At 68.3% G+C, this 27,232-nt stretch overlaps 3 protein-coding genes across 3 annotated transcripts; 2 read left to right on the forward strand and 1 right to left on the reverse strand.

The window, feature by feature from the left end:
• Positions 1 to 5,174: 5,174 nt before the first annotated feature.
• Positions 5,175 to 8,275, forward strand: ADM2 (adrenomedullin 2). The gene is made up of 2 exons (XM_036400497.2): positions 5,175 to 5,347; positions 6,769 to 8,275. Exons 1-2 carry the CDS (start codon positions 5,256 to 5,258, stop codon positions 7,169 to 7,171), a joined length of 495 nt encoding a protein of 164 aa, XP_036256390.1. The 5' UTR covers positions 5,175 to 5,255; the 3' UTR covers positions 7,172 to 8,275.
• A 2,052-nt stretch (positions 8,276 to 10,327) lies between these two features.
• MIOX (myo-inositol oxygenase) lies at positions 10,328 to 13,215 on the forward strand. Its single transcript, XM_036400495.1, has 10 exons — positions 10,328 to 10,345; positions 11,319 to 11,381; positions 11,548 to 11,628; positions 11,823 to 11,985; positions 12,069 to 12,136; positions 12,228 to 12,337; positions 12,440 to 12,507; positions 12,751 to 12,800; positions 12,898 to 13,010; positions 13,107 to 13,215. Exons 1-10 carry the CDS (start codon positions 10,328 to 10,330, stop codon positions 13,213 to 13,215), a joined length of 843 nt encoding a protein of 280 aa, XP_036256388.1.
• Positions 13,216 to 13,422: 207 nt separating this feature from the next.
• Positions 13,423 to 27,231, reverse strand: LMF2 (lipase maturation factor 2). Its single transcript, XM_036400494.2, has 14 exons — positions 27,120 to 27,231; positions 25,513 to 25,766; positions 24,717 to 24,745; positions 23,987 to 24,183; positions 22,983 to 23,161; positions 20,608 to 20,746; positions 19,572 to 19,706; positions 18,926 to 19,031; positions 18,361 to 18,457; positions 18,097 to 18,279; positions 16,649 to 16,817; positions 15,701 to 15,812; positions 15,510 to 15,618; positions 13,423 to 14,363 (listed from the first exon to the last, which is right to left on the reverse strand). Exons 1-14 carry the CDS (start codon positions 27,220 to 27,222, stop codon positions 14,058 to 14,060), a joined length of 2,118 nt encoding a protein of 705 aa, XP_036256387.1. The 5' UTR covers positions 27,223 to 27,231; the 3' UTR covers positions 13,423 to 14,057.
• Position 27,232: the final 1 nt, after the last annotated feature.

Raw genomic sequence — 27,232 nt, forward strand, 5'->3', positions numbered from 1 at the left:
CCGCCCGAGGGTGGCGGTGGCCGCAGGGCCGCGTGGGCAGCGCGGGTCCCGTGCCGTTCCTCCGGGGGCTGGGGTCGGCCCGAGCAGTGCCCGTACTGCCGCTGTGCCCGTGCCGCTAAGTCCCGTCCTGTCCCGTCCCGTGCCAGGCCCAGGACAAACCCGGGACTCCGGCAGGACCCGCCCCGGTGCCCCCGGCCGGGGCACGGCCGCTGCCGAGCCGGGGATCGCCCATCGGAGCTCCCGATCCCCACTGCCACGGGAGCGGGACGTGGGGTGGGGATGGGGGCGGCCCGAGGGGCGCCGGGGTCCGGGCAGAGCCCCGGCAGCAGCGGCAGCTCCCGCAGCCCTGGCTCAGCCCCGGTGTCCCCGCGGCGTCCCCGGGCAGGGCCAGCCCAGGGCATCCCCATCCCCGGCCCTGGGGTTCACCCCCCGGCCTGGGGGGATCCCGGGGTGCGCGGCCGGTCCCGGCACCCCCCGAGCGGGGTCCCCTCGCACCCCGCAGCCCGCACCCGGCCGGGGGTGATGCAACCCAGCCCGGCCCTTGCGCCTCCCGCCCGGCCCCGCCGCGTGTCGGGACATGTGCGGCGTGTCGGGACACGGCTGGCTCCGTGCCGGGCACCGGCCCCGCCGCGCCCGCCGGGCAAGGCCGCGCAGAGACCCCCAGTGCCCCGCACCGGGCCCGCCCCGGGCAGGGCTGTACCAGGGCGGCTCCTGGGGACACCCGCGGGGTGGGCAAACGGTGACCGGTGGTGGCACCGAGCCGCAGGTGTCCCTGTGCCATGTGCCCATTGCGGCACGGCTCGGCCATCGGCCGGCTGCGGCCTGGCACCGGGGTGGCCGTGTCCGTGTCCCCGCATCCCCGTGTCCCCGTGTCCCCGCGTCCCCGCATCCCTGTGTCCCTGCATCCCCATGTCCCCGTGTCCCCGCATCCCTGCGTCCCTGCGTCCCCATATCCCCGGGTCCCTGCATCCCCGTCTCCCTGTGTCCCCGCATCCCCGTGTCCCCACATCCCTGTGTCCCCGTGTCCCCATGTCCCCACATTCCCGTGTCCCCATATCCCCACATTCCCGTGTTCCTGTGTCCCCATGTCCCCGTGTCCCCGTGTCCCCACATCCCCGTGTCCCCACATCCCCGTGTCCCCATATCCCCATGTCCCCACGTCCCCGTGTCCCCGTGTCCTCACATCCCCGTGTCCCCGTGTCCCCTGCACGGAGCCACACCCCGGTCTGCAGGGAGCACGGGGGGCTGTGCGGGCACAGAGCAGGGGACACCCGCTGTGACCCCGTGGGACAGTGACACGGGGCCACCAGCAGGGTGACCGCTCGGGGACAGCCCGAGGGACGGCTACCCGGCAAAGGTGACAGCGGGGACGTGGGACCGGAGCGGTGCCGGAGGCCGGGAACGGGAAAACCGGGCTGATCCAGCCTGGCAGCGCCCGGGGCCGTGCGGATGTGACCGCGCCTGTGCCAGCGTGGGACGGGCACGGCGACACTGCTGGGGTCTGCACCGGCGGGGTCGGGACCGCGGGGGTGGCACTGGCACCTCGGGCGTGGCACCGGCACCGCAGGGGTGGCACCGGCACCGCAGGAGTGGCACTGGCAGCAAAGGGGTGGCACCGGCACCGCAGGGGTGGCACTGGCACCTCGGGGGTGGCACCGGCACCGCAGGGGTGGCACCGGCACCGCAGGAGTGGCACTGGCAGCACAGGGGTGGCACTGCAGGGCCCGGTGGCGGCTGGCGGTGCCGCGGGCCGTGGTGGCAGCGGTGACACGGCAGCAGGGGCTGTGCGGGACCCGCAGGGGCAGCAGCGGGCACGGGGAGAGCAGGACACGGGCACGGGGACAGGAACGGGGCACGGGGACACGAGGCACGTGCAGAGCCCGGTCGTGCCGTGTGCCCGGGATCCTCTCGGGCAAGAGCTGCTGCTGGGGACACTGGGGACTCTGGGGACACTGGGGGGTGCTGGCGTTTCTGGAGATGCTGGGGACACTAGGAGAACTGGGGACACTGGGAGCACTGGGGATGCTGGGAGCACTGGGGATGCTGGTGACAATGGGGACCCTGGGGACCCTGGTGACACTGAGGTGTCCGCAGGCTGGAGGACGCGGTTCCTCCCCTCTCCCGGCAGTTCCCGGCCGTTCCCGCGGCCCGGACACGGAGCCCGGTGTCGCGGAATGTCCCTGTCCCCGCTGCCCAGCGGGACACGGCTCCGGGGCCGTGTGCGGCCACCTCGGGTGTCCCGGTGGGCTCAGGGATGGGGTAGCGGCTGCTCGGTTTGGGGGTCCCGGCTGTGCCCCCCGCCCCCCGGGTGCTGCTCGGGGGGTCCCAGCACCCAGAGGAGCTTTTTGGGGAGCGGGTGCCCGGAGCGGGGCTGTCCTCGGGGCCTCAGCCAGCAGGCAATTAAGCTAATTAAAACTTCTCCTGGGTTCCCAGGGCCGGGAGCCAGCAGAGAGGAAGAGGGAGAGGAAGAGGGAGAGGGAAAGCGCTGCCGGGCCCCGGGGACAGATGAGGTGACCCGGGGACGGCAGCTCCCGGTGCGGGTCCAGCTGTGGCACGAGCGGGTGGCAGCAGCTCCCGGGGTGGCTCCGGCGGTCACCCGTGCCAGGGTGGCTGTGAGGGGACATCTGTCACCCCCCACGACCGGGCAGCGCCCGGGGTCCCTCCCTGTGCCCCAGGGGTGGTGATCCCTGAGGAGGAGGAGGGCAGGGAAACGGCTCCTGCCCGTGCTGCGGGCCCGGGGGCTCAGCTGCACCGCTGCGGTGTCCCCAGAGCCCCCTCCTCGTGATTCTGGTGACACTCACCCTGGTGACACGGTTTTGTCCCCGGGGGTGACAGCGGCTGGCCCTGCCCCGCACGGGCACCCGCACAAGGGCCTGGGAGGGGAGCCCAGCCCGGAGCCCGGGATGGCCCTGGGGTCGCTGTGGGACAGATGTCACCTCCGAGATCCGCGCCCCAGAGCCACGGGGTGACACCCGCGGGCGCGGCCGTGGGGACACCGCGGTGGCGGCGGCGGGCTCGGGGCGGGGGTCGGAGGGCCCGGGGTGTCCCGCGTCCCCCAGCCGCGGCTCTCGGCCTTGTTCTGAGCCGGCTTTTCCCTCTCGCTGGGGCAGCCCAGCGGCAGAGCCCGCACCGCGGCAGGGATTCCCCGGGAGCCGGGCGGCACCGGGGGTCGCGGCGGGGCCCGGCCGTGCCCCCCCCCGCCCCGCTCAGGGCCGCGTCCGCCGCCCCCGCCCGTCCCCCCCGCGCCGGGATCAGGTGCTGCCCCAAATCCCCCCGCACGGGGCCGGGTGTGTGGAGCCTTTGTGTCCCGATAATGCGGAAGAATCCCAGCGATTCCGGGCACGCGGAGGCCCCCGGCCCTCGGCCTGGGGAAGCCGCGCCGGGGGGAGCGGGAACCCCCAGCCCCGGGCTCCGGGCCGGCTCGGGCCCCCGGGGGTGCTGGGGGGGCGTCCCCCGATCCCACCGGGAGCTCCGGCCCCGAGCAGGGGTGGGGGTCCCGGCCGGGGGTCCCAGCGAGGGAAGCTGTGGGGACCCCTCCCCTGCCCAGCTCAGGAGCAGCCCCCCAGGAGCCCCCCCGGGACCCCAAGATCCCGGTTTGGGGGAGCTGCTGCCCGGCGGGAGCGGGGCCGGTCTGATCCCTGCGGATTTACATTCCTCGGTTGTTCTGCAAGGCCCCATGTGATGCTTTAAACACGGAATCAGCCCTGGCAGCACCGGGGGTGGCGCTGCCCCCCGAGGGGCCCGGGGGGCACATGCAGCTGTCGCTGCTGGGGCACTGGGCTGCACTGGGGGGTGCCGGGGTGCCCGGGGGTGCCGGGCGGGAGAGCAGGGCCGGGCTTGGCAGGGCCCGGCGCGACGTGGCACGGGGCAGCCCGGACCCAGCCCGGCCGGGGGCTGCCCAGACCCCCCAACAGTCCCGGCCCAGCCCCGTCCCTCTGCCCCCCAGAGGGATCCCCCAGCCCAGCCCAGCCCGGCCCCGGGGCCGCTCCCCAGCCCCGGCCCCGCTCCAGGAAGGTCCCGGGGGCAGCGGGGCCGAGGGGGCCGGGTACGTGCGGTACGGGGCGAGGCTCGGGGCGGGCTCGGCCCTCGGGTGCTGCGGGGCTGGGGCGGTGCCAGGGAAGGTGCGAAGGCGGCGCGGGGCCGAGGGGCCCGGGGGCAGTGAGGGGCTGGGATGGGGCAGTGCGGGGCTGGGAGGGGCAGTGCGGGGCTGGGATGGGGCAGTGCGGGGCTGGGATGGGGCAGTGCGGGGCTGAGAGGGGCAGTGCGGGGCTGGGATGGGGCAGTGCGGGGCTGGCAGGGGCAGTGCGGGGCTGGCAGGGGCAGTGCGGGGCTGGGATGGGGCAGTGCGGGGCTGGGATAGGGCAGTGCGGGGCTGGGATAGGGCAGTGCGGGGCTGAGAGGGGCAGTGCGGGGCTGGGATGGGGCAGTGCGGGGCTGAGAGGGGCAGTGCGGGGCTGGGTTGGGGCAGTGCGGGGCTGAGAGGGGCAGTGCGGGGCTGAGATGGGGCAGTGCGGGGCTGGGATGGGGCAGTGCGGGGCTGGCAGGGGCAGTGCGGGGCTGGGTTGGGGCAGTGCGGGGCTGGCAGGGGCAGTGCGGGGCTGAGAGGGGCAGTGCGGGGCTGGGATGGGGCAGTGCGGGGCTGGGATGGGGCAGTGCGGGGCTGGCAGGGGCAGTGCGGGGCTGAGAGGGGCAGTGCGGGGCTGGGATGGGGCAGTGCGGGGCTGGGATGGGGCAGTGCGGGGCTGGCAGGGGCAGTGCGGGGCTGGGATGGGGCAGTGCGGGGCTGGGATGGGGCAGTGCGGGGTTGAGAGGGGCAGTGCGGGGCTGGGTTGGGGCAGTGCGGGGCTGGGGTGCTGCGGGACTTGGGGGTCGCGGGAGCGCTGCGGGGCCGGGAAGGTGCGGGGCCGGTGCGGAGCCGAGGGCGGTGCGGGGCTGCTCCTGCTCCCGCCCGCGGCTCCTCCCGTCCCGTTGGGCTCCTCCCGCCCGCCGGCCCCGGCGATATTTAACCTGGGCCGGGGCGGGGAGCGGCAGCGCCGAGCGGGGACAGAGCCGAGCCCGAGGCAGCGCAGCCCGGTCCCGCTCAGGCACCGCCGGGACCCCGCGCCGCCCCCGGCTGCGGCACAGGCAGGGAGCGGAGCGGGGGCAGGACCAGAAGGGGGCTGCGATCTGGAGCCGGACCCCAGCGCGACCCCCCCGCCGAGCCACCCTCCCCGTGCCTCCCGCAGCCGCCGCCGCTCGTCCCGTCCCGTCCGGCCATGCGAGCCCCGGCCCCGCTGGCGCTGGGTTGCGTCAGCTTCGCGCTGTGCCTGCTGGAGCTGCCCCACGGCCGGGCCCTGCCGCCGCGCAGGTGAGGGACCCTGCCCGATCCCTGCCCGATCCCTGCCCCGATATCTGCCCCGATCCCTGCCCGATCCCTGCCTCGATCCCTGCCCCGATCCCTGCCTCGATCCCTGCCTTCACTCCCTGCCTTCACTCCCTGCCCGCGCCCCCCTTTCCCATCCCTGCCCGGACCCCTCCGGAGCCCCCTGCCCGGGGCGAGCCCCGGCCCTGGCCCCTGCCGAACCCCTCCCCGCTCGTCCTGCCCGCCCGCACCTCCTTTCCCCACACCCCTTCTCCCGCACCCCCTGCCCCCCCCCCAGCTCCGCGCCCTCCCCGTTCCCCCCGGGATGGGCCCTGGGGGGGTCCCGGGGCAGCGTCTCCTACCGGGCCCCCACCCCGGGGACCCAGTACCGGGCGGGGTGTGCTGGGTCCCGGCCCCCGCCGTGAGCGCTGGGGGCACCGGGGGCACCCCCGGGGGTGCGGGAGGTGCCAGGTGTGCCAAGGTGTGCAAAGGTGTGCGAGATGTGCCAGGTGTGCCAAGGTGTGCCAGGTGTGCCAAGGTGTGCAAAGGTGCGCCAGGTGTGCCAGAGCCGCGGGGGCTGGCACACGCCGGGACAGAGATTTTGTGTGCGCGGGATCTCGGGGGTGCCCGTGGCCGCTGTGGGTGCCCGGGGGGGTCCCTGGGGTCGGGCCGGCCCCCCCGTGTGCGTGTGCACGCCCCGCACGTGCGGGTTCGTGTCCCTGCTCGGGGAGCGCGCCCGGGCCGGCCCCGGCGCCCGGGGATCCCCGCCTGGCTCGGGGCGTGCGGGGGGAGCAGCCCTGGCACCGCCGTGCGTGGGGGGCACCGGGGCACCCCGACCCCGCCGGGCACCCCTGCCGGGGCTGGGCTGGGCTGGGGGCCCGTGGGGCGCGGGACGAGGGTTAAAATGGGGAGGAGATGTTAAAAGAAAGGGAAAAGAGAAGGACGGGACGCAGACCAAAAGCTCCAAGCTCCTTGGAACTGAGGAGGGGTCCCCTGAGGGAAAGGTGTCGCGGGACAGGGGCACTGAGGCACGGGGCGGGTGGTGGCACCGAGGCGGTGGCACCGAGGTGGTGGCACCGAGGCCGGACCCCCCCGCGGGTGCCCGGGGCTCGGGCGTGGGTGCCGGGGCACGTGGGAACGGGGTGGGCGGAGCGGGGGGAGCCGGGGGGGCTCCGGCGGGACCGGCGGCTGCCCGGAGGTGTCGTGTGTGCGGGACACGTGTCCGTGTGCTCGGGGTACGTGTGTGCCTGCAGGTAGCGGCTGCTTCCTCCTCCTCCTCCTCCTCCTCCTCCTCCTCCTCCTTCTCCTCCGCCCCTCCGGAAGCCCCGGGCTCAGCGCTGGCTCCGGGCTCGGCGTTGCCCGGTTCCCCCCAGCAGAGCCCGGGAGCCGCAGCTGTGTCCCCTGACCGTGTCCCTTCCCTCCTGCAGGGCCCCCCCGGCGCGGAGCCCCCCGGCGCGGATCCCCGCTCTCCCCGGAGACGCCCCGGCCCCGCAGCCCGTCGGGCCCCTGCGGCACCGAGCCCCGGTTCCCCGGCACGGCCCGTGGGTCGCCCCCCGGCACCGCCCGCCCGCCCCGCGGCCGCCGCCGTGGCACGTCCGGCGCCTCGTCCTGCGGCACGACCGACGGCGGGACCCCCGGCGGGACCCCCGGTGGGACCCCCGGGCCGCCCGGGGCCGCCGGCACGCCGGGGCGCACCTGGTGCGGGTGGGCTGCGTGCTGGGCACCTGCCAGGTGCAGAACCTGAGCCACCGCCTGTGGCAGCTGCGGGGACAGTCGGGCCGCCGCGACTCGTCCCCCATGAACCCCAACAGCCCCCACAGCTACGGCTGAGGGGGGGGCGCGCCCCCGCCCCGCGGGACCCCCCAAGCACCGCCGCGGGCTCCTCCGGGCGCCGGAACCTCCTGACGGAGCACCGGGGTGGCCAGGGACGGACAGGAGCTGCAGCGGCACCGCGGGACCGCTGGTGGCCCGCGATGACCCAACGGGATCCGTGGTGGCCGGCGGTGGCCCCAGAGACTGGCGGTGGCCCGGAGCGACTCACGGTGACCGGTGCTGGCCCGTAGTGACTCTCGGTGGCTCAGAGTGGCCCCTGGTGGCTGGTGGTGGCCCGTGGTGACCCGGGGTGGCTGGCAGCGGTCAGTCTGTGCGGGCCAGGTCCAAGGGCCACCGGGAATCCCGCTGACCGCAGCAGCACCGGCGCCTTGTGCAAGACGCTCCGGCTGACTCAGCGTTCCCGTGCCGGCCGTGGCACCCCCGGAGCCCCCCCAGGGCACCCCCAGCGCCCCAGCACTTCCCCAGGGTGACACGGGGGCTGTGGGGGCCCCGCAAGGACAGGGCACAGGGACCCTGCAAGGACAGGGCCCAGGGACCCTGCTCCGGCCTGGGGGACGGGGCAGCCCCAGCACCGTCCCCACTTGGGGGTCCTGGTTGGGGCTGGCACCTTCCCAGGACAAATTCCTCAGTGTGAATGTTGTCCCCTCCCCTGGCACCTTGTCCCAGCCTGTGTCACCCACAGCCCGGCGGGAGCTGGCCACAGGGAGATGTCCCCAAATGCGGGGGGCAGCGGAAAGGTTGGGGTCCTGTGCCCCACTGCTGCCTGTCCTGGACCTGTCCCCGCTCCTGGCCCTGTCCTGTCCAACCCTGCCCCCTGCTGCACCCCCACACTGTGTTCCCACAGGCTCAGTGGGTGCCCACATCGGCTGGTGGCCCACAGACACGAGGGGACACGTGTGACATCCCTGTCACCCCGGGGTGCTGCTGTCACCCCATGGCCCAGTGGGACAGGGATGTGTGACCCCAGGTCACTGTCCCACCCCCTCCTGGGAGCAGCTTGAGCAGCCCCCCAAGAGCAGCACCCCCATATCCTCCAGAACAGCCCTGGCCTCCCAGGAGCACCCCCATTCCCAGAGCACCCCATTCCCAAAGCACCCCCATTCCCAGAGCACCCCATTCCCAAAGCACCCCCAATCCCAGGAACACCCCATTCCCGGGGCACCCCCACTCCCAGGAGCACCCCCATTCCCAGAGCACCCCATTCCCAAAGCACCCCATTCCCAAAGCACCCCATTGCCAGAGCACCCCCATTCCCAAAGCACCCCATTCCCAAAGCACCCCCAATCCCAGGAACACCCCATTCCCAGAGCACCCCATTCCCAGAGCACCCCATTCCCAAAGCACCCCCAATCCCAGGAACACCCCATTCCCGGGGCACCCCCATTCCCAGAGCATTCCCAGTCCCACAGGAATGTGCCTGTTCCCCCCAGAGCACCCCATTCTCAGGAACACCCTATTCCCAGAGCACCCCATTGCTGGGAACACCCTCTTCCCAGGAACACCCTATTCTCAGAACACCCCTGTTTCCAGGAACACCCCATTCCCAAAGCACCCCCATTCCCAGAGCACCCCCAATCCCAGAGCACCCCCATTCCCAGAATACCCCATTCCCGGGGCACCCCCATTCCCAAAGCACCCCCATTCCCAGAGCACCCCATTCCCGGGAGCACCCCAATCCTCCCAGGAGCTCCCCAGCGCCCATTCCCCATTGCCCCTGGGTGTCCCGGGAGGTTCTGGGACAGGACGTCCCCTGGGTGCCACAGCCACACAGCTGCCCCTGGGTGTCTGTCCCTGGGTGTCCCAGTTTCAGGACAGGATGTCCCCTGGGTGCCCCATGGACGGAGCTGTCCCTGTGTGTCCATCCCCACAGGTGTCCCAGGACCTCCTAAATCCCATGGAGCTGCTGAGGGGCGCTGGGGGACCTGAAGGGCACGGGGTCCCCAGGCCTTTGTCCCCTCCCCTGGGTGCCCCTGCTGAGCCTGGTGGGTGCCTGACCCACCCTGGCCCAGGTCGCTGCTTCCTGGGAATCCTGGTTTGTGTGGAATAAACAAAGCGTGTGAGGAGGAGCTGGGATGGAGCGTGGTGATCCCATGGGCATGGGGCAGGGGTGGAGGGTGGTGATCCCATGGGGATGGGATATGGGATGGGGCACAGTGATCCCATAGGGATGGGGCAGGGATGGGGCACAGTGATCCCATAGGGATGGGGCAGGGATGGGGCACAGTGATCCCATAGGGATGGGGCAGGGATGGGGCACAGTGATCCCATGGGGATGGGGCAGGGATGGGGCACAGTGATCCCATGGGGATGGGACATGGTGATCCATGAGGATGGGATATGGGATGGGGCACGGTGATCCCATAGGGATGGGGCACAGTGATCCCATGGGGATGGGGCAGGGATGGGGCACAGTGATCCCATGGGGATGGGGCAGGGATGGGGCACAGTGATCCCATGGGGAGGAGGCACAGTGATCCCATGGGGAGGAGGCACAGTGATCCCATGGGGATGGGGCAGGGATGGGGCACAGTGATCCCATGGGGATGGGGCACAGTGATCCCCTGGGGATGGGGCAGGGGGTGGGCGAGGGGCAGCCGTGTCCAGGGACAGGCGTTGGTCCCTCAGGGGCAGGAGGTGACAGGCGGGGGCTGTGTCCACGGGGATGTGGGGACAGTGGGGACACACACGTGTGTGTGTGTGTGTGTGTGTGTGTGTGTGTGTGTGTGTGTGTCACCCCTTTGCCCGGCTGTGTCCGTGCCCTGTCCCGCCGTGCCTGTGCCCACACGTGCCCATGTCTGGCCGTGCCCACCCGTGCCCTGTCAGCCGTGCCAGCCCGGGCCGTGCCCGGTCACACCCGTGCCATCGCCTCCACGGGGCAGTGCCATCCCGGTGTCCCCGCTGTGCCCCCCGTCCCCAGGGTCCGTTCTGTTCCCGTGTCCCTGCGGGGTCACTCCGCGGCCCCACCCGGGGGTCCCCCAGCCCCCTCCGGGCGGGCGCGGGGTCAAACATTAACCGGGGCGGGTTAACTGGTCACCGATTGTCACCGATTGTCACCGATTGTCCCCGCGGGGCCGGGCGGGGCCCCCGCGCCACCCCCGCCATAAAAGCGGGGCTGCGGCGGCCACCCCCAGCCCCGGAGCCCCCAGACCCAGCATGAGCAGCCTGCAGGAGGTGAGTGGGGCAGGGGGCTCCACCGGGGGACAGACACACCTGGGGGGGACAGACACACCTGGAGGGGGGACAGACACACCTGGGAGGGGGGACAGACACTCCCGGGGGGGACAGACACACCTGGAGGGACAGACACACCTGGGGGGGGACAGACACACCTGGAGGGACAGACACAACTGGGGGGGACAGACACACCTGGGGGGGGGACAGACACACCCGGGCCACCCCAAACCCGGGGGGCAGAGGAGACCCCTTGGCGATGTCACCCCTGCTGGGAGGTGCCACCCCACCCCAAAGGGTCCCAGCCCAGGGGGTCCCGAGGCTATGGGGAGCTGCTCCCCACCCTGGGTGGGGCTGGGGGGACAGGGCCAGCCCGGGGGGTGTCCCACAGCACCCGTGGGGCTGGGCAGAGACCCCCAACAGGGCCCCCGGACTGGTGTCCCCACCGAGGGACAGCCGGGGCTGGACCCCCCCAGGCATCGGGGATGGCACCCCCAGGTCCGTCTGTGCCCCGGGGACGGACAGTGCGTGGTGATTGTGACACCGTGTGACACCGTGATAGATAGTGTGTGATAGGGTGCGACACCGTGTGACAAAGTGTGACATTGTGTGGCGGTGTGTGATATGTGGGACATTGTGTGACAGTGTGATCCCGCCCGACCAGGTCTCTCCTTGGTGCCACTGTCCCCCTGTCCCCAACCTCCTGTCCCTGTCCTGCAGAGCCTCGGCCAGAGGAGCGGGACAGGACCCTTGATCCCCTCTGTCCCTGTCCCCTGTCCCTGTCCCCATCCCACATTACCCAGGCTGGGGCAGGACGGGACCCCTGACCCCTCTGTCCCTGTCCCACATTACCCGGGCTGGGGCAGGATGGGGCCCCTGAGCCGCTCCGGTTCCCTGTCCCTGTCCCTGTCCCCTGTCCCTGTCCCCGTGCCGCGGTGCCCACGCGGGTCCCCCTGAGCCCCCGTCCCCGCAGGGTCCCGACAGCTCCGAGCAGCCCCAGCCCGGCGAGGCCAAGAGCGAGCTCCGCAACTACACCGTGAGTGGAGTGGGGGTCCCGGCTGCGCGGGGGTCCCAAACCGGGCGGCTCCCGGGGGTCCCGCCCTGCTGGCGGAGCAGCCCCGGGGGGCTCGGGCACCCCGGGCTGGGTGTGGGGACACGGGGGGAGCCCCGGAGCGCCCCCAGCCGCCGGTGCTGCCCCGCAGGAGGGGAAGCTGATCGACCGCGTGTTCAACACCTACCGGCTCATGCACACGCACCAGACCGTGGAGTTCGTCCGCAGGAAGGTGCCACCTGCCCCGGGCCACCCCCGGCGTCACCCCCCGTCCCCCGGTGCCACCACAGCGGGGCTGTCCCAGCCCTTCCCCCCCGCACCCCAAACCCAGCCCCGCCGCCCCATCCCAGCCCGGCTGGGGGCACCGAGGGGCACCGGCCCCCCGGGGAGGGGATGGCGCTGTCCCCACGTGTCGCGTGTCCCCAGAGCGCCCAGTACGGCTCCTGCTCGCAGCGGAGGATGAGCGTGATGGAGGCGCTGGAGCTGCTGGACCAGCTCGTGGACGAGTCGGACCCCGACGTGGATTTCCCCAACTCCTTCCACGCCTTCCAGACGGCCGAGGGGATCCGCCGGGCGCACCCCGACAAAGGTAGGGCCGGAGCCCGCCCTGTGCCCCGCCCTGCGCCCCGCCGGGTCCCGGCCCGGGGCTGACACGGCCCCGCTCGCCCCCAGACTGGTTCCACCTCGTGGGGCTCCTGCACGACCTGGGCAAGGTGCTGGTGCTGTTCGGGGAGCCCCAGGTGAGCAGCACGGCGGGGAGGGGGCTCGGGGGGATCCCCCCGCGGCCGGGGGACCCTCGGGGGGCGCTGTGACCCCCGTGCCCCCCGGCAGTGGGCCGTGGTCGGGGACACCTTCCCGGTGGGCTGCAAGGTGCAGAAGTCGGTGGTGTACGGGGACTCCACCTTCCACGAGAACCCCGACACCAGAGACCCCCGGTACAGGTGAGCGGGACCCCCGGCGGGTTTGGGGGGCGGGGGCTGCACCCCCGGCCCGGCCGTGCTGCAGGGGGGGGTCCAGCCCCTCAATTCCCACCCCATCCCCAGCACCGAGTACGGGATGTACCAGCCCGGCTGCGGCCTGGACAACGTCCTCATGTCCTGGGGCCACGATGGTGAGTCTGGGGGGCCGGGGGTTCCCTCCTGGCCGCAGGGCCCCCTGCCCCAAAGGGGTCCGGGTGCCCCCCAAAGGGGCTGTGCTGACCCCCCCATTGCCCCCTCTGCATGGACTGCAGCCCTTGGTGTGGGGCAGGGGCTGCTCTTTGGGGGGGCTGCAGCTCCCGGGGGGGGCTCTGCACCTCTCGGGGTCCCCCCCAGCGGGGCTCCAGCCCCTGCCCACGCTCACCCCCCCTTTTCAGAGTACATGTACCAAGTGATGAAGTTCAACAACTTCGCCCTGCCCAAGGAGGTGAGCTCAGCCTGGGGGGGGGTACTCAGACAGGGACCCCCGGGAGGTTTGGGGGTGCGGGGGGGAGCACCCTAACCCCGTGTCCCCCCCACCCCAGGCCTTCTACATGGTTCGCTTCCACTCCTTCTACCCCTGGCACGCCCACGGTGACTACGGGCACCTGTGCTCGGAGGAGGATCGCCGCATGCTGCCCTGGCTCCGGGAGCTCAAGTGCGTGCCCGGGAGGGGCTGGGGGCTCGGCCGGGCCCCCCCGGGGCTGTGGGGGGTGCAGCCCCCGCCCTGACCCCCCCCCGTTTGCCCCCGCAGCAAGTTTGACCTGTACACCAAGCAGGAGGAGCTGCCTGACGTGCAGCAGCTCCGCGCTTACTACCAGGGCCTCATCGACAAATACTGCCCGGGGCAGCTCTGCTGGTGACCCCCCTGTCCTGCGGGACCCCCGAACCCCGCTGAGCCCCCCCAAACCCTGCTGGGACCCCCAGACCCTGCCAGGCCCCGCCCTGGGGCTCTACAATAAACCTGCTCCTGCTGCACCCCTGTGTCAGTGCCCCCCTCCACAGGGGTCACCCTGCCCAGAGCAGGACCCCCAAAATCCCAAATCCCAAACCCAGGAGAGCTGCAGGGCTGGAATGTCAAAGGCTTTAATTAGAAAATTATAGGAAACCTCTGGGCTCGGGCTGAGCCGGGCAGGGGGGAACCACGGGATGGGCAGAGCCCGCTGGGGGGAGCACCCCAAAGTGCCGGGGGGGACCCCAAAGTGACCTGAGGGGCTGGGCAGGGTAACCGGAGGGCTGGCACTGCCCAAACTGCCCCAGCCCGTGGGCACAGAGCCCCCACCTGCTCTGAGCCCCTGACCTGTGCTGAGCCCCCCCACCGTGGGGCCTGGAGGGGTCCCTGGGCACTGGGGAGGGGTCCCCCGACATTGGGGCTGGGTCCCCGAGGGGTCTCTGGGCACTGGTGCAGGGTCCCAAGACACTGGGACATGTCCCCAAGCAGCCCCCAAACCCTAGGGAGGGGTCCCCAGGAGCGCCTGGACACAGGGGAGGTGTCCCCAAGGGTCCCCAGGTAGCGGTGGGAGGTGTCCCCAAGCCCCGGGTGTGTCCCCACAGGCAGTGGGAGGTGTCCCCAAGCCCCGGGTGTGTCCCCACCCCGCATGGCCACACCGTGCTGAAGGCGCTGGCCCGGGCTGGGGTCCAACAAGCGCTGCCCCCCCAGCTGGGGACTCCCTCCCTGCCCCCCGTTTTTGGGGGGCTGCGGGGGCTACTTCTTCCTCTTGTTGGCCGGCCGGCCCTCGGGCCGCGTCCCCTCCGTGCCCCGCGTCCCCTCCGTGCCCCGCGTCCCCTCCGTGCCCCGCGCCCCGTTGCGCTCTCCCCGCTCCCGGGGCCCTTTGTGGCGGGCGGGGGGCGGCCCCCGCCGGGCCAGGGCCCGCAGCAGCCCCGCGGTGGCGGCCACCAGGTAGAGGGACCAGAGCAGGGCCGGGCCCGACACGGGCTGGCACAGGCGGCGCACGGAGCTCAGCAGCCGCGGCAGCAGCGCCTCAGCCCGGCGGCGAACGGGGGGCTTGTCCTGGGGGGAACGGGAATAGGGGGGAAATGGGGGTCAGGGGGCTTGTCCTGGGGGGGAGAAATGGGAATAGGGGGGAAACGGGGGTCAGGGGGGCTTGTCCTGGGGGAAATGGGAAAAGGGGGCAAACGGGGGTCAGGGGGGCTTGTCCTGGGGGGGAGAAATGGGAAAAGGGGGGAAACGGGGGTCAGGGGGGCTTGTCCTGGGGGGAACGGGAATAGGGGGGAAACGGGGATCAGGGGGCTTGTCCTGGGGGGGGAACGGGAATAGGGGGGAAACGGGGGTCAGGGGGCTTGTCCTGGGGGACAAATGGGGTCAGGTGGGCTTCTGCTATGGGGAGAGGGGTCAGGGGGGAAAAGGGGGTCGGGGGGATTGACCTGGGGGAAAGGGGTTCAGGGGGGCTTGTCCTGGGGGACAAACAGGGTCAGGGGGGCTTGTCTAGGGGGGAAAGGCATTCAGGGGGAATTGTCCTGGGGAGAAAAGGGGTTCAGGGGGGCTTCTGCTGGGGGAAAGGGGGCAGGGGGGATTGTCCTGGAGGAAAAAGGGGGTCAGGCAGGATTGTCTTGGGGGAGAACAGGATCAGGGGGGATTGTCTTGGAGAAAAAATGGGTTTGAGGGAGGGAAGGGATTGGGGGTGAGGGAAAAGGGCCAGGTGTTGAAAAAGGGAATCAGGGTGAGGGAATGGGGTCAGGGGACAGGGAGAGGGAGAGAAGAGGGTCAGGGTAAAGGAAGGGGGGATCAGGGGCTGATAAAGGGGATCAGGGTGAGGGAATGGGGTCGGGGCGAAGAAAAGGGGTCAGGGTAAGTGAAGGGGGTCAGGGAGGGGGAGGTGGGGCCAGGAAGAGGGGGCCAGGGGAACAAGGGACAGGGAAGGGGTCAGGGGGCCGAGGGACAGGGAGGGATGGGGGCTCAGGGGTAAGGGAAGGGGGGATCAGGGGCCAGAAAAGGGAGTCAGGGGAGAGGGATGGGGGCTTGGGGGGCCAAAGGTGAGCGAAGGGGATCAAGGTGAAGGAAGAAAGGGTCACGAGCAGTGGAACAGGGTCAGGGAGAGAGTGGGGGTAAGGGAAGGGGGGTCAGGATCATGGCAGGAGGGCCAGGGGTGTTGAAGGACGGGGGTCAGGAGCCAGGGAGGGGTGACCCCGTGCCCACCTTGAGGCCGTGCTGGCTGAGCAGGGACTCCAGCGTGGGGTGTCCCAGGGACACGGCTGGGAAGAACTCCTGCACGTGCTGCCGCCGCCACCACGGTGCTGGGCCTGGCCTGGGGGCACAGGGGGCTCAGGTGACCCCAAACCCTCTCCCCCAGGGCCGGGCTGGGGGCACAGGGGCCCCTCCCCGCTCACCTGCCCTCGCTGGGGGATGTGAACCAGTACTTGTAGAGCTGGGCCCGCAGGAAGGTGGGAGGGCGGGCGTGGAACGGGTACCGGGACTCGTCCGTCTGCACCAGGCGGATCACTGCGGGACAGGGGCCAGGGATGGGGACAGCCTGGCATGGGGGACAGCCCAAACACACCTGGGGACAGCCCAAACACACCTGGGGACAGCCCTGGCACGGGGGGACAGCCCAAACACACCTGGGGACAGCCCAAACACACCTGGGGGCAGCCCAAACACATCTGGGGACAGCCCAAACACACCTGGGGACACCCCAAACACACCTGGGGACAGCCCAAACACACCTGGGGACAGCCCAAACACATCTGGGGACACCCCAAACACACCTGGGGACAGCCCAAACACACCTGGGGACAGCCCAAACACACCTGGGGGCAGCCCAAACACATCTGGGGACAGCCCAAACACACCTGGGGACACCCCAAACACACCTGGGGACAGCCCAAACACACCTGGGGACAGCCCAAACACACCTGGGGACAGCCCTGGCACGGGGGGACAGCCCAAACACACCTGGGGGCAGCCCAAACACACCTGGGGACAGCCCAAACACACCTGGGGACAGCCCCAGCACGGCGGGGACAGCCCAAATGCAACCCAAACACACCTGGGGACAGCCTGAACCCACCCCAGACACAGCCAGGGACAGCCCCCAAACCAAAACAAGGACACCCCAAACCCAAACCTGGACACCTCCAAGGCTGTGGGGACACCCCAAATCCATCCAGGGACACCCCAAACCCAAACAGGGAACACCTCAAAACCATGGTGGCACCAATGCTGGGGAGGTCCCACCATACCCTCGGCCCCCAGAGCCCGCAGCCCCCGTGTCCCCTGTCCCCGTGTCCCCTGTCCCAGTGTCCCCTGTCCCGGTGTCCCCTGTCCCGGTGTCTGACCGTCGGGCTGTCCCTGCAGCAGGCGCAGCACCAGGGCACTGAACCAGGGGCTGTTCTGATGGGGCCCGAGGGCGGCGAACCAGAGCTGCCAGTCCAGGCGGGGCTGGTGCGGGGCCACCACGGCCGGCGCCGCGCTCACGTTCCCGGGCTTGTACATGAACTCGATCTCCTGGGGACGGGAACCACGGCTGCCATGGCAACGGGGACAGGACACCTCCGGAACCCAGCCCCAGCCAGGGCCCCAAGTCACCTCAGCCCAGGAAAGGGACATTCCCATCCAAAATCCTGGGATTCTGGGGCAGGACACCTCCAGAACCTGATTCAACCAAGTGCCTGGAGTCACCTCAGCCCCAGGAAAAGGACATTCCCACCCCAAATCCCAGGATTCTGTAAAAGAGACACCTCCAGAACCCAATCCCCTCCAGTGCTTGGAGTCACCTGAGCCCAGGAAAAGGACATTCCCACCTAAAATCCTGAGATTCTGTGACAGGGACACCTCCAGAACCTGATCTAACCAAGGGCACAGTTCTGCCCATGGTCACCACAACCTCAGGAAAAGGCCATTCCCACCTCAAATCCTGGGATTCTGTGACAGGGGCAGCACCAACCACAGCTGACCCAACCACAGGTCTCATCCTGCTTGGGGTCACCTCAGACCCAGGGAAAGGACGTTCCCACCCAAAATCCCGGGATTCTGGGGCAGGACACCTCCAGAACCTGATCCAACCAAGGGCCTGGTCCTGCCCAGGGTCACCACAGCCCCAGGAAAAGGACCCAGGGTGGCTCTAATCCCAGCAACGGACAGGATGAGAGGAAACGGCCTCGAGTTGCACCAGGGAAGGTTTAGGTTGGATATTGGGAAAATTCCTCCTGGAAAGGGCTCCCCAGGCCTGGCACAGGTTGGAGTCCCCAACCCCCAGAGATTTCAAAGCTGTGTGGATGTGGCACCTGGGGACATGGGCAGTGGTGGCCTTGGCAGTGCTGGGAATGATTGGACTCCACGATCCCCATGATTCCAACCAGACCAACTGCACCATTCCCTGCTCCTGCCCTCTGCTGCCCCTTGGCCCTGGCAGGAAGAGCTCCTGGGGCAATTCCCTGGCAGGAAAAACTGGGCCTTGGGACTCCATGAGCTCAGAGCCCCTTCCCAACCCTGACTCGGTGTCCCCACCCTTGGCTCAGCGTCCAGTTGTGCCCAGCCCACACTCACCATCCAGCTGTGCCCATTCCCGTGCCCATCCCAGGCTCCCCATTCCCGTGCCCATCCCAGGCTCCCCATCCAGCTGTGCCCATCCCAGGCTCCCCATCCAGCTGTGCCCAGCCATGCCCATCCCAGGCTCCCCATCCAGCTGTGCCCATCCCCGTGCCCATCCCAGGCTCCCCATCCAGCTGTGCCCATCCCAGGCTCCCCATCCAGCTGTGCCCAGCCATGCCCATCCCAGGCTCACCGTCCAGCTGTGCCCGTCGTAGCTGCCCTCCAGGATGACCTCGGGCCGGCCGCCCACGCCGGTCATCCTGCGGAAGAGCCCGTAGGAATTGACCACCTGGAACCGCTCCACGGCCCCGAACATCTGGTGGATGCCGGGCCACAGCTTCCCGTTGGACTCGTGCTCGATGTAGGTGAAGGGCACCTGGGGGGACGGGGGGGGGGCTCTGTCACGGCCTGGGGGGGTTTGGGGGTCCCCAAGAGCCCCGTGGCCCCCAGGCCTCACCAGGCTGACGGCGAACAGGCCCACGGTGGCCGTGGCCATGATGGCCCACTGCAGGGTGGCCCACAGCTTCCAGAAGCATCCCCGGACGCAGGCACAGCTGGGGGGGCACAACTGGGGGGTTATGGGGGCAAAGAGGCTCAGCCCCCCCGGTTTGGGGGGGTTAAACCCCTCCACACTAAATCTGATAGCTCGAATTCTGGAGTGGGACCACCCCTTCCCAGCTCCCAGGGTGTGACACCCCAGTGTCCCCCACGCCCCTGGGGGCACCTCAATTCCACCCACACCCCTGGGGGCACCCTGATTTCACCCACACCTCTGGGGGCACCCCAATTCCACCCACGCCCCTGGGTCCCACTGTCCCCCTACACCCCTGGTTTCACCCACAGCCCTGGAGACACCCCGGTGTCCCCCCACACCCCTGGGAGCACCTCAGTTTCATCCACAGCCCTGGGATCACCCCAGTTTCACCCACAGCCCTGGGATCACCTTGGTGTCCCCCACACCCCTGGGATCACCCCAGTTTCACCCACAGCCCTGGGATCACCTTGGTGTCCCCCACACCCACCGGTACATGGCCGCAAGGATCTCCCAGGACAGGGACAGGGAGGCCACCCCCACGAGCGGCAGCGTCACCGTGCGCAGCCACATGGTGAACTCATGGTAGGTGAAGGCTGCAGGGGGGACAGCCCGGGGTCAGGGATAGCACGGGGTCGGGGACAGCCCTGGGTCGGGGACAGCCCTGGGTCGGGGACAGCCCGGGGTCGGGGACAGCCATGGGTCGGGGACAGCCATGGGTCGGGGACAGCCATGGGTCAGGGACAGCCCGGGGTCGGGGACAGCCCGGGATCAGGGACAGCCCAGGGACAGGGACAGCCCTGGGTCGGGGACAGCACGGGGTCAGGGACAGCCATGGGTCAGGGACAGCCATGGGTCAGGGACAGCCATGGGTCGGGGACAGCCATGGGTCGGGGACAGCCCGGGGTCGGGGACAGCCCGGGGTCGGGGACAACATGGGGTCAGGGACAGCACGGGGTCAGGGACAGCCATGGGACAGGGACAGCCCTGGGATGGGCACAGCCCGGGGTCAGGGCCGGCCCCTGTGCCCAGGAGGGTCACACGGGCTGTGCCCAGGAGGGGCACACGGGCTGTGCCCAGGAGGGGCACACGGGCTGTGCCCAGGAGGGGCACACAGGCTGTGCCCTGGCACGTACCCACTTTGGAGTCCAGCAGTTTCCTGTCCCAGTCAATCTCCAGGCCGAAGTAGTGCACGGTCCAGCAGAGCAGGAGCCCGTAGGTGCTGAGCTCCAGCAGCGTGCCCAGCACTGAGCCCAGGCTGGGGGGCCAGCCTGGGGCACAGAGGGGCTCAGAGCCTGCCTGGGCCCCCCCTCACAGCCCTGGGGTCACCCACGGGCACAGGGCCCTGCCTGCACTGTCACCTGTCCCCTGCCCAGCCTGGAAAGGACCCCCAAACCAGGGATGCTGGGGGTCCCACTGCCGCCAGTGTTGGAAAGGAAGGAGCAGGGAAAGGCCCAGGAGCAGCAGAACCTCACTGGGACACAGAATTCCAAAGGCTGGGAGCTCCTTGTGGGGTGACAGCAATGCCAGGAAGGATGATCACACAGATCATTTATCTGTTATTATTTATCTTCCTTAATTCCCTGATTTCAGAGGAAAAAGAAACCTCCTCTTCCTCCTCCTCCCCCCACACCCAGCTCTGACCCATTGCAGCTCCAGCCCCAACACCAGGGAGGAATCAGGGAATCCTGGAATGATTTGGGTGGGCAGGGACCCCAGAGCCCCTGCAGTGCCAGCCGTGCCATGGCAGGGACACCTCCCACTGTCCCAGGCTGCTCCAGCCCCAGTGTCCAGCCTGGCCTGGGGCACTGCCAGGGATGCAGGGGCAGCCCCAGCTGCTCTGGCAATCCCAGCCCAGCCAGGAATTCCTCATTGCCAAGATCCCATCCCTGGCTGCCCTCTGGCACTGGGAGCCATTCCCTGGGTGCTGTCCCTGCAGGCCTTGGCCCCAGTCCCTGTCCAGCTCCAGGCCAGGCTGGATGGCCCTGGAGCACCCCAGGACAGTGGGAGGTGTCCCCACCCATGGGGGCTGGAATGGGACGGGATTTAAGGTCCCTTCCCACCCCATCATTCCCTGGTTTCACAGCTGGGGTGTCCCATGGGCACAGCCCCTGCCCTGGGGTGAGTGTGGCAGCTCCCACAGTGTCCCCTGTGCCAGCCTGGGGCTCTCACCATTGCTGGGCCTCCTGCGGGGCCGGCCCAGCCAGTGCCCCACGTGCTCCTCGTCCAGCAGGGAGAAGGCCAGCACGATGGTCAGCACGTTGAAGAAGTTGTAGTTGCCCGTGAGGATGATGAGGACCTGCAGCAGGACCTGGGGGGCACAGGGGGGGTTTGGGGGTGTCACAGGGCCAGGGGGGCAGAGGACACTGGGCACAGCCCAACCAGCACCTCCAGTGTGGCCACCTCCCCTCCCAGTGCCTGTGGGGACGAGCCAGCCCCAGCCCTGGAGAGGCCCCCGTGGGGACCCCCCTGGCACAGAGAGACCCAGGGGTGTCACAGACACGTTTTTCTTTACATCCTTTTAAAGTTTTAAACTTGCTTTACCTTCCTACTAATCCTATCTCACAACAAAAAGTGAGCACACCAGTAATTAACCAACACCAAACCCACCACGCTCACTAGTACAGCACCCAAAAAATCCCCAAATTAATAAAATCCTGGATTAACAAAAAGCGAGCACACCAGTAATTAACCAACACTAAACCCTCCACACTCATTATACGCCACCCAAAAAATCCCAAAATTAATAAAATCTGAAATCAACAAAAAGTGAGTACACTAATAATTAACCAAAACTAAACCCACCACACTCACCAGTACACCACCCAAAAAATCTTAATAAAATCTGAAATCAACAAACTGAGTACACCAGTAATTAACCAAGACTAAACCCACCACACTCACTATACGCCACCCGAAAAATCCCAAAATTAATAAAATCCCAAATTACAAAAAGTGAGTACACAAGTACTTATCCAACACTAAACCCACCACACTCATTAGCACCCCACTTGAAAAATCCCAAAATTCATAAAATATCAAATCAACAAAAAGTGAATACACCAGTAATTAACCAACACTAAACCCACCACACCCACTACTACACCACCCAAAACCCCCCAAAATTCATAAAATCCTGACTTTACAAAAAGCAAATACACCAGTAATTAACCAACACTAAATCCTCCACAGTGATTAGCACAACACACAAAAAATCCCAAAATTAATAAAATCCCAAACTTACAAAAAGTGAACACACTAGTAATTAACCAACACTAAACCCACCACACTCACTAGTACAACACCCAAAAAAATCCCAAAATTCATAAAATAGCAAATTAACAAAAAGGGTACACTAATCTTTAACCAACACTAAACCCACCACACTCACTAGTACAGCACCCATAAAATCCCAAAATTAATAAAATCCCAAATTTACAAAGTGAATACACTAAGAATTAACGAACACTAAACCCTCCACAGTGATTAGCACACCATTCAAAAAAATCCCAAAATTAATAAAACCTCAAATCAACAAAAAGCGAGTACACCAGTAATTACCCAACATTAAACCCAGTACATTCATTAGCACACCACCCAAAAAACCTTAATAAAATCTGAAATCAACAAAGCGAGCACACCAGTAATTAACCAACACTAAACCCAGTACCCTCATTAGCACACCGCCCAAAAAATCCCGAAACCAACAAAATCCCAAATAATCAAACCCAAACCTCTCCAGGAGCCCCCTGAGGTGCAGGATTGCCCACCCCAGCCCACCCCCAGAGGCAGGAGCCCCCCTGAAGGGCAGGATTACCCACCCCAGCCCATCCCCAGAGGCAGGAGCCCCCTGAGGTGCAGGATTGCCCACCCCAGCCCATCCCCAGAGGCAGGAGCCCCCTGAGGTGCAGGATTACCCACCCCAGCCCATCCCCAGGGGCAGGAGCCCCGTGAAGTGCAGGATTACCCACCCCAGCCCATCCCCAGAGGCAGGAGCCCCCTGAAGTGCAGGATTGCCCACCAATGCCCATCCCCAGGGGCAGGAGCCCCCTGAAGTGCAGGGTTACCCACCCCAGCCCATCCCCAGGGGCAGGAGCCCCGTGAAGTGCAGGATTGCCCACCCCAGCCCACCCCCAGAGGCAGGAGCCCCCCTGAAGGGCAGGATTGCCCACCACTGCCCATCCCCAGGGGCAGGAGCCCCCTGAGGTGCAGGATTGCCCACCAATGCCCACCCCCAGAGGCAGGAGCCCAGTGAGGTGCAGGATTACCCACCAGTGCCCATCCCCAGAGGCAGGAGCCCCTGAAGGGCAGGATTACCCACCAGTGCCCACCCCCAGAGGCAGGAGCCCCCTGAAGGGCAGGATTGCCCACCCCAGCCCATCCCCAGAGGCAGGAGCCCCCTGAAGTGCAGGGTTACCCACCCCAGCCCATCCCCAGGGGCAGGAGCCCCCTGAAGGGCAGGATAACCCATCCCCAGGGGCAGGAGCCCCCTGAAGTGCAGGGTTACCCACCCCAGCCCACCCCCAGAGGCAGGAGCCCCTGCCCACCTGGCAGTAGAAGGCGAAGAGGCGCAGGCGGCGCAGGGGCGCGAAGAAGAGCACGGGCACGGCCACCTCGATGACGTAGGTGGCCACCACGCTGAGCTTCTGGAACCACACGGGCAGCTGGTGGGCCAGCCACGCGCCCGGCGTGGGGATGCACTGGCTCTCGTAGTGGTAGGTCAGAGCTGGGGGGCACACAAACCCCAAACGTTCACCCCAATCCCGGGCAATCCCGGCTTTTCCCATCGCTGAGTACAACCAGGGCTAACCAGGGAAAAGCTTCCCGGGGCAAAAGTGATTCCAGGTTAAGGGGTTCCTCGGGGTTGAGGGATACAGGGAGCTTTGGGGGGGCTTTCCATAATTTACTGCCTAAAAATTCACCCCAATTCTGGGTAATTCTGGTTTTTCCCACCCTCATCTCACCTGCACCCCACATCTGTGAGTCCCCAATAGCTGAGCCCCCAAAGCTGCAGCCCTCACCTGTGAGTCCCCCAACACCTGAAACCCCAAACTTGTGAGCCCTCCCAAACAGCTCCCCCCCAAAGCTGCAGCACTCCCCAACACCTGAACCCTGAAAGCTGCAGCCCTCGCATGTGAGCCCCCCAACATCTGAACCTCCAGAGCAGCCCCCTCACCTGTGAGCCCCGCAAGAGCTGAGCCCCCTCACCCGTGAGCCCCCACCAGGTGGGGCAGCACCTGGTGAGTTTCACAACCCCTAAAACTGGAGAATTCCCCCCAAGAGCTGAGCCCCCAAAGCAGCCCCTGTCACCTGCGAGCCCCCCAAGAGCTGAGCCCCCAAAGCAGCCCCTGTCACCTGTGAGCCCCCCAAGAGCTGAGCCCCCAAAGCAGCCCCTGTCACCTGTGAGCCCCCAAAGCAGCCCCTGTCACCTGTGAGCCCCCCAAGAGCTGAGCTCTCCTCACCGGTGAGCCCCCACCAGGTGGGGCAGCAGCTCATGAGCTTCATAACCCCTAAAACTGGAGAATTCTCCCCAAGAGCTGAGCCCCCTCACCGGTGAGCCCCCACCAGGTGGGGCAGCGGCTGGTGAGTTTCACCACGCCCGAGGCGAACATGAGGCGGAAGAGGAGCCAGCGCACGGCCCAGAAGGTGACGGCGTCGTGGGGCCTCCAGGCCGGGGACCCCCATCGCAGCAGGCGCAGGGGGGCCACCAGCACGGCCAGGAACCCGGCCTCCAGCAGCAGGCTGTCCCTGGGGGATGGGGGGGACAGCGCTGAGACCCCCACCCTGCACCCCACAGGGCACTGGGGACACGGGCATGTCCTGCTCGTGGAGCTGGCGACACGGCCATGACCTGTATGTGGGGTGGGGACACAGCCACGCCCTGCTCCCCATCCCACTGTGCCCCCACTGCATTCCCCAGAGCCCTCCACCTCCCCTGTCCTGATCCCCAGAGCCCCCTGTGCGCCCCAACCCAGTCTCCAGAGCCCCCCCACCCCACTGTGTCCCCTGTCCCTTGGGCAGCCCATTGTCCTGGTCCCCAGAGCCCCTTGTGCCCCCCATCCAGGTCCTGGGGAGTCCCCCAGACCCTACAGCCCCTCAGATCCCCGTGTCTGGTCCCCAGAGCCCCCCATGTCCCCTGTCCCATCACCAGAGCCCCCCACCCCACTGTGCCCCCTGTCCCACCCTCCAGGACCCTCTGTGCCCCCCACCCTGGGGGCCCAGGATGGTTCCCCAGCCCTGAGCCCCCCAAAAGCCCCAAAGGTGAGGGGGGCCTGACTCACCACTGGAAGTACAGGAACACCTGTCCCACCTGCGGAGAGGGAGCGGGGTGGGGATCAGCCGGGGGGGGTCTGACACCCCCCGACACCTCCCCATGGGGAGAGGGGTGGGCAGAGACCCCCTGGGCCCCCCTGGCACGGGAGCAGTGGAGGGAACAGCCACCCCTGGGAGGGCTGGGCTCACGCAGATCATCTGCCCTTCCTTAATTCCTGATTTCAGAGGGAAGTGAAACCTCCTCCTCTTCCTCTTCCTCCTCCTCCTCGCCCCACACCCAGCTCTGACCCATTGCAGCTCCAGCCCCAACACCAGGGAGCATCCAGGGAATCCTGGCATGGGTTGGGTGGGCAGGGACCCCAGAGCCCCTGCAGTGCCAGCTCTGCCATGGCAGGGACACCTCCCACTGTCCCAGGCTGCTCCAGCCCCAGTGTCCAGCCTGGCCTGGGGCACTGCCAGGGATGCAGGGGCAGCCCCAGCTGCTCTGGCAATTCCAGCCCAGCCAGGAATTCCTCATTGCCAAGATCCCATCCCTGGCTGCCCTCTGGCACTGGGAGCCATTCCCTGGGTGCTGTCCTTGCAGGCCTTGTCCCCCTGCACCTCCAGGCCAGGCTGGACGGGGTTGGAGCACCCCAGGACAGTGGGAGGTGTCCCTGCCCGTGGGGGCTGGAATGGGATGGGATTAACAGCCCCATCCCACCCCATCCTTCCCTGATTCCATCACTGTGCCTCCCCCAGCACCCTGGGCACGCCAGGAGCTGGCGGGACGAGCCACCACCCCGCTGTCCCCTGCCGTCCCCGCACCTGGTAGAGCGACAGATAGAACATCCTGAGCAGGGCAAACACCAGGCAGTCCCGCATGGAGTCGCAGAGCAGCGCCCCGAGCGCCGCCAGCATTCCCAGCAGGCAGAGCAGCTCCATGCCCTGCTCCGTGTCCAGCCCCAGGCGCGGCCCCAGCCACAGCAGCGTGGGGACATCGCGGAGCTGCTCCCAGAGCCCCTTCCCGCTCAGCCGCAGCACCCGCCGCGCCGGCAGCAGCCCCTCGCGGCCGTACAGCCCTGCGGACAGCAGGGAACACGGATTAGACCCGGCACTCCGGGGAAAACCCGGCTTGAACACGGCATTCCGGGGAAAACCTGGCGAAAACCCGGCATTCCAGGGAAAACACGGCTTAAACTCAGCATGCCAGGGAAAACACAGCTTAAACCCGGCATAAACCTGGCATGCCAGGGAAAACACAGCTTAAACCCGGCATGCCTGGGAGAAAACCCGGCATAAACCCCACATTCCCGGGAGAAAATCTGGGAAAAACCCCCGGTAATCCCGGGAGAAAACCCGGCATAAATCCGGCACTCCCGGGGAAAACCCGGCATAAACCCCATATTTCGGGGGAAAACCCCGCCATTCCCCCGAGAACCGCGGCATTCCCGGGAAAAAAACCCGGCAGCACCACCCGGAACCCCCCCGAGGAGCCGGGGCTGGTGCCGGGACAAACCCGAGGCATCGGGAGTGAGACCCGGTCCCGTCCCTGCCTCCATCCCTGCCTCCCTCCCGGCTCTCCCGGCCTTGATCCCTGCCGGAGCGGGCGGGAAGAGCCCAGGTGCGAGCCAGGAGCTGCCAAAGCCACGTGGAAGGGACGGGCGCAGGCGGCTGCTGGGGCTCAGGGGGACCGGAGCCGCGCCGGGACGGCCGGTGCTCCCGGGAAGAAGGAAACGAGGGAGGGAAACGAGGGGGGAAACGGGAGATGGAGGCGGCGGGAGAAGGGAAAATGATAACGGGGATACGGAGAGATCGGCCCGGCAGCGGGACGGGGACGGACTGTCCCTGCCCCGGCTCCGCCGGTCCCCTCCCGACCCCGATCCCGTCCCGGTTCCACGGGTCCCACTCTCGGCTCCACCGGCCACGTCCCCAGCTCTCTCCCGGCTCTGCCCCGGTTCCCCCAGACCCACTCCCAGCCCTATCCCGGTTCTCCCGTCCCTGTCCCAGTTCTCCCGCCCCTAGCCCGGTTCCCTCGGCCCCACTCCCAGCTCTGTCCTGGTTCCCCCAGCCCTATCCCAGTTCTCCCGGTCCCACTCCCAGCTACGTCCCGGTTTCCCGGGCCCCACTCCCGGCCTCATCCCCATCCCTATCCCGGTTCCCTCGGCCCCACTCCCGGATCTGTCCCGGTTTCCCCGGTCCCATCCCCATCTCTATCCCGGTTCCCTCGGCCCCACTCCCATCCCTATCCCGGTTTCCCCGGCCCCACTCCCGTCCCTGCCCCGATTCTCCCGGACCCACTCCCGTCCCTGTCCCGGTTCCCCGGCCCCAGTCCCGGCTCTGCCCCGGTTCCCCCTGCCCTGTCCCGGTTCCCCCGCCCCAGTCCCGGCTCTGTGCCCGTTCCCGGTCCCGCCCGGCAGTGCCCGCCGCGGTACCGGGGATCTGTACGTAGAGGGAGCCGAAGGCGGCGATGTAGACGGCGGCCAGCCCGGCCAGGAACAGCGCCCGCGGCCGCGCCAGCTCCCCCATGGCGGCCATGGCGGCCCCG

Source organism: Molothrus ater, chromosome 5 (assembly GCF_012460135.2).
Source record: "Molothrus ater isolate BHLD 08-10-18 breed brown headed cowbird chromosome 5, BPBGC_Mater_1.1, whole genome shotgun sequence".
Taxonomy (NCBI): Eukaryota; Metazoa; Chordata; class Aves; order Passeriformes; family Icteridae; genus Molothrus; species Molothrus ater.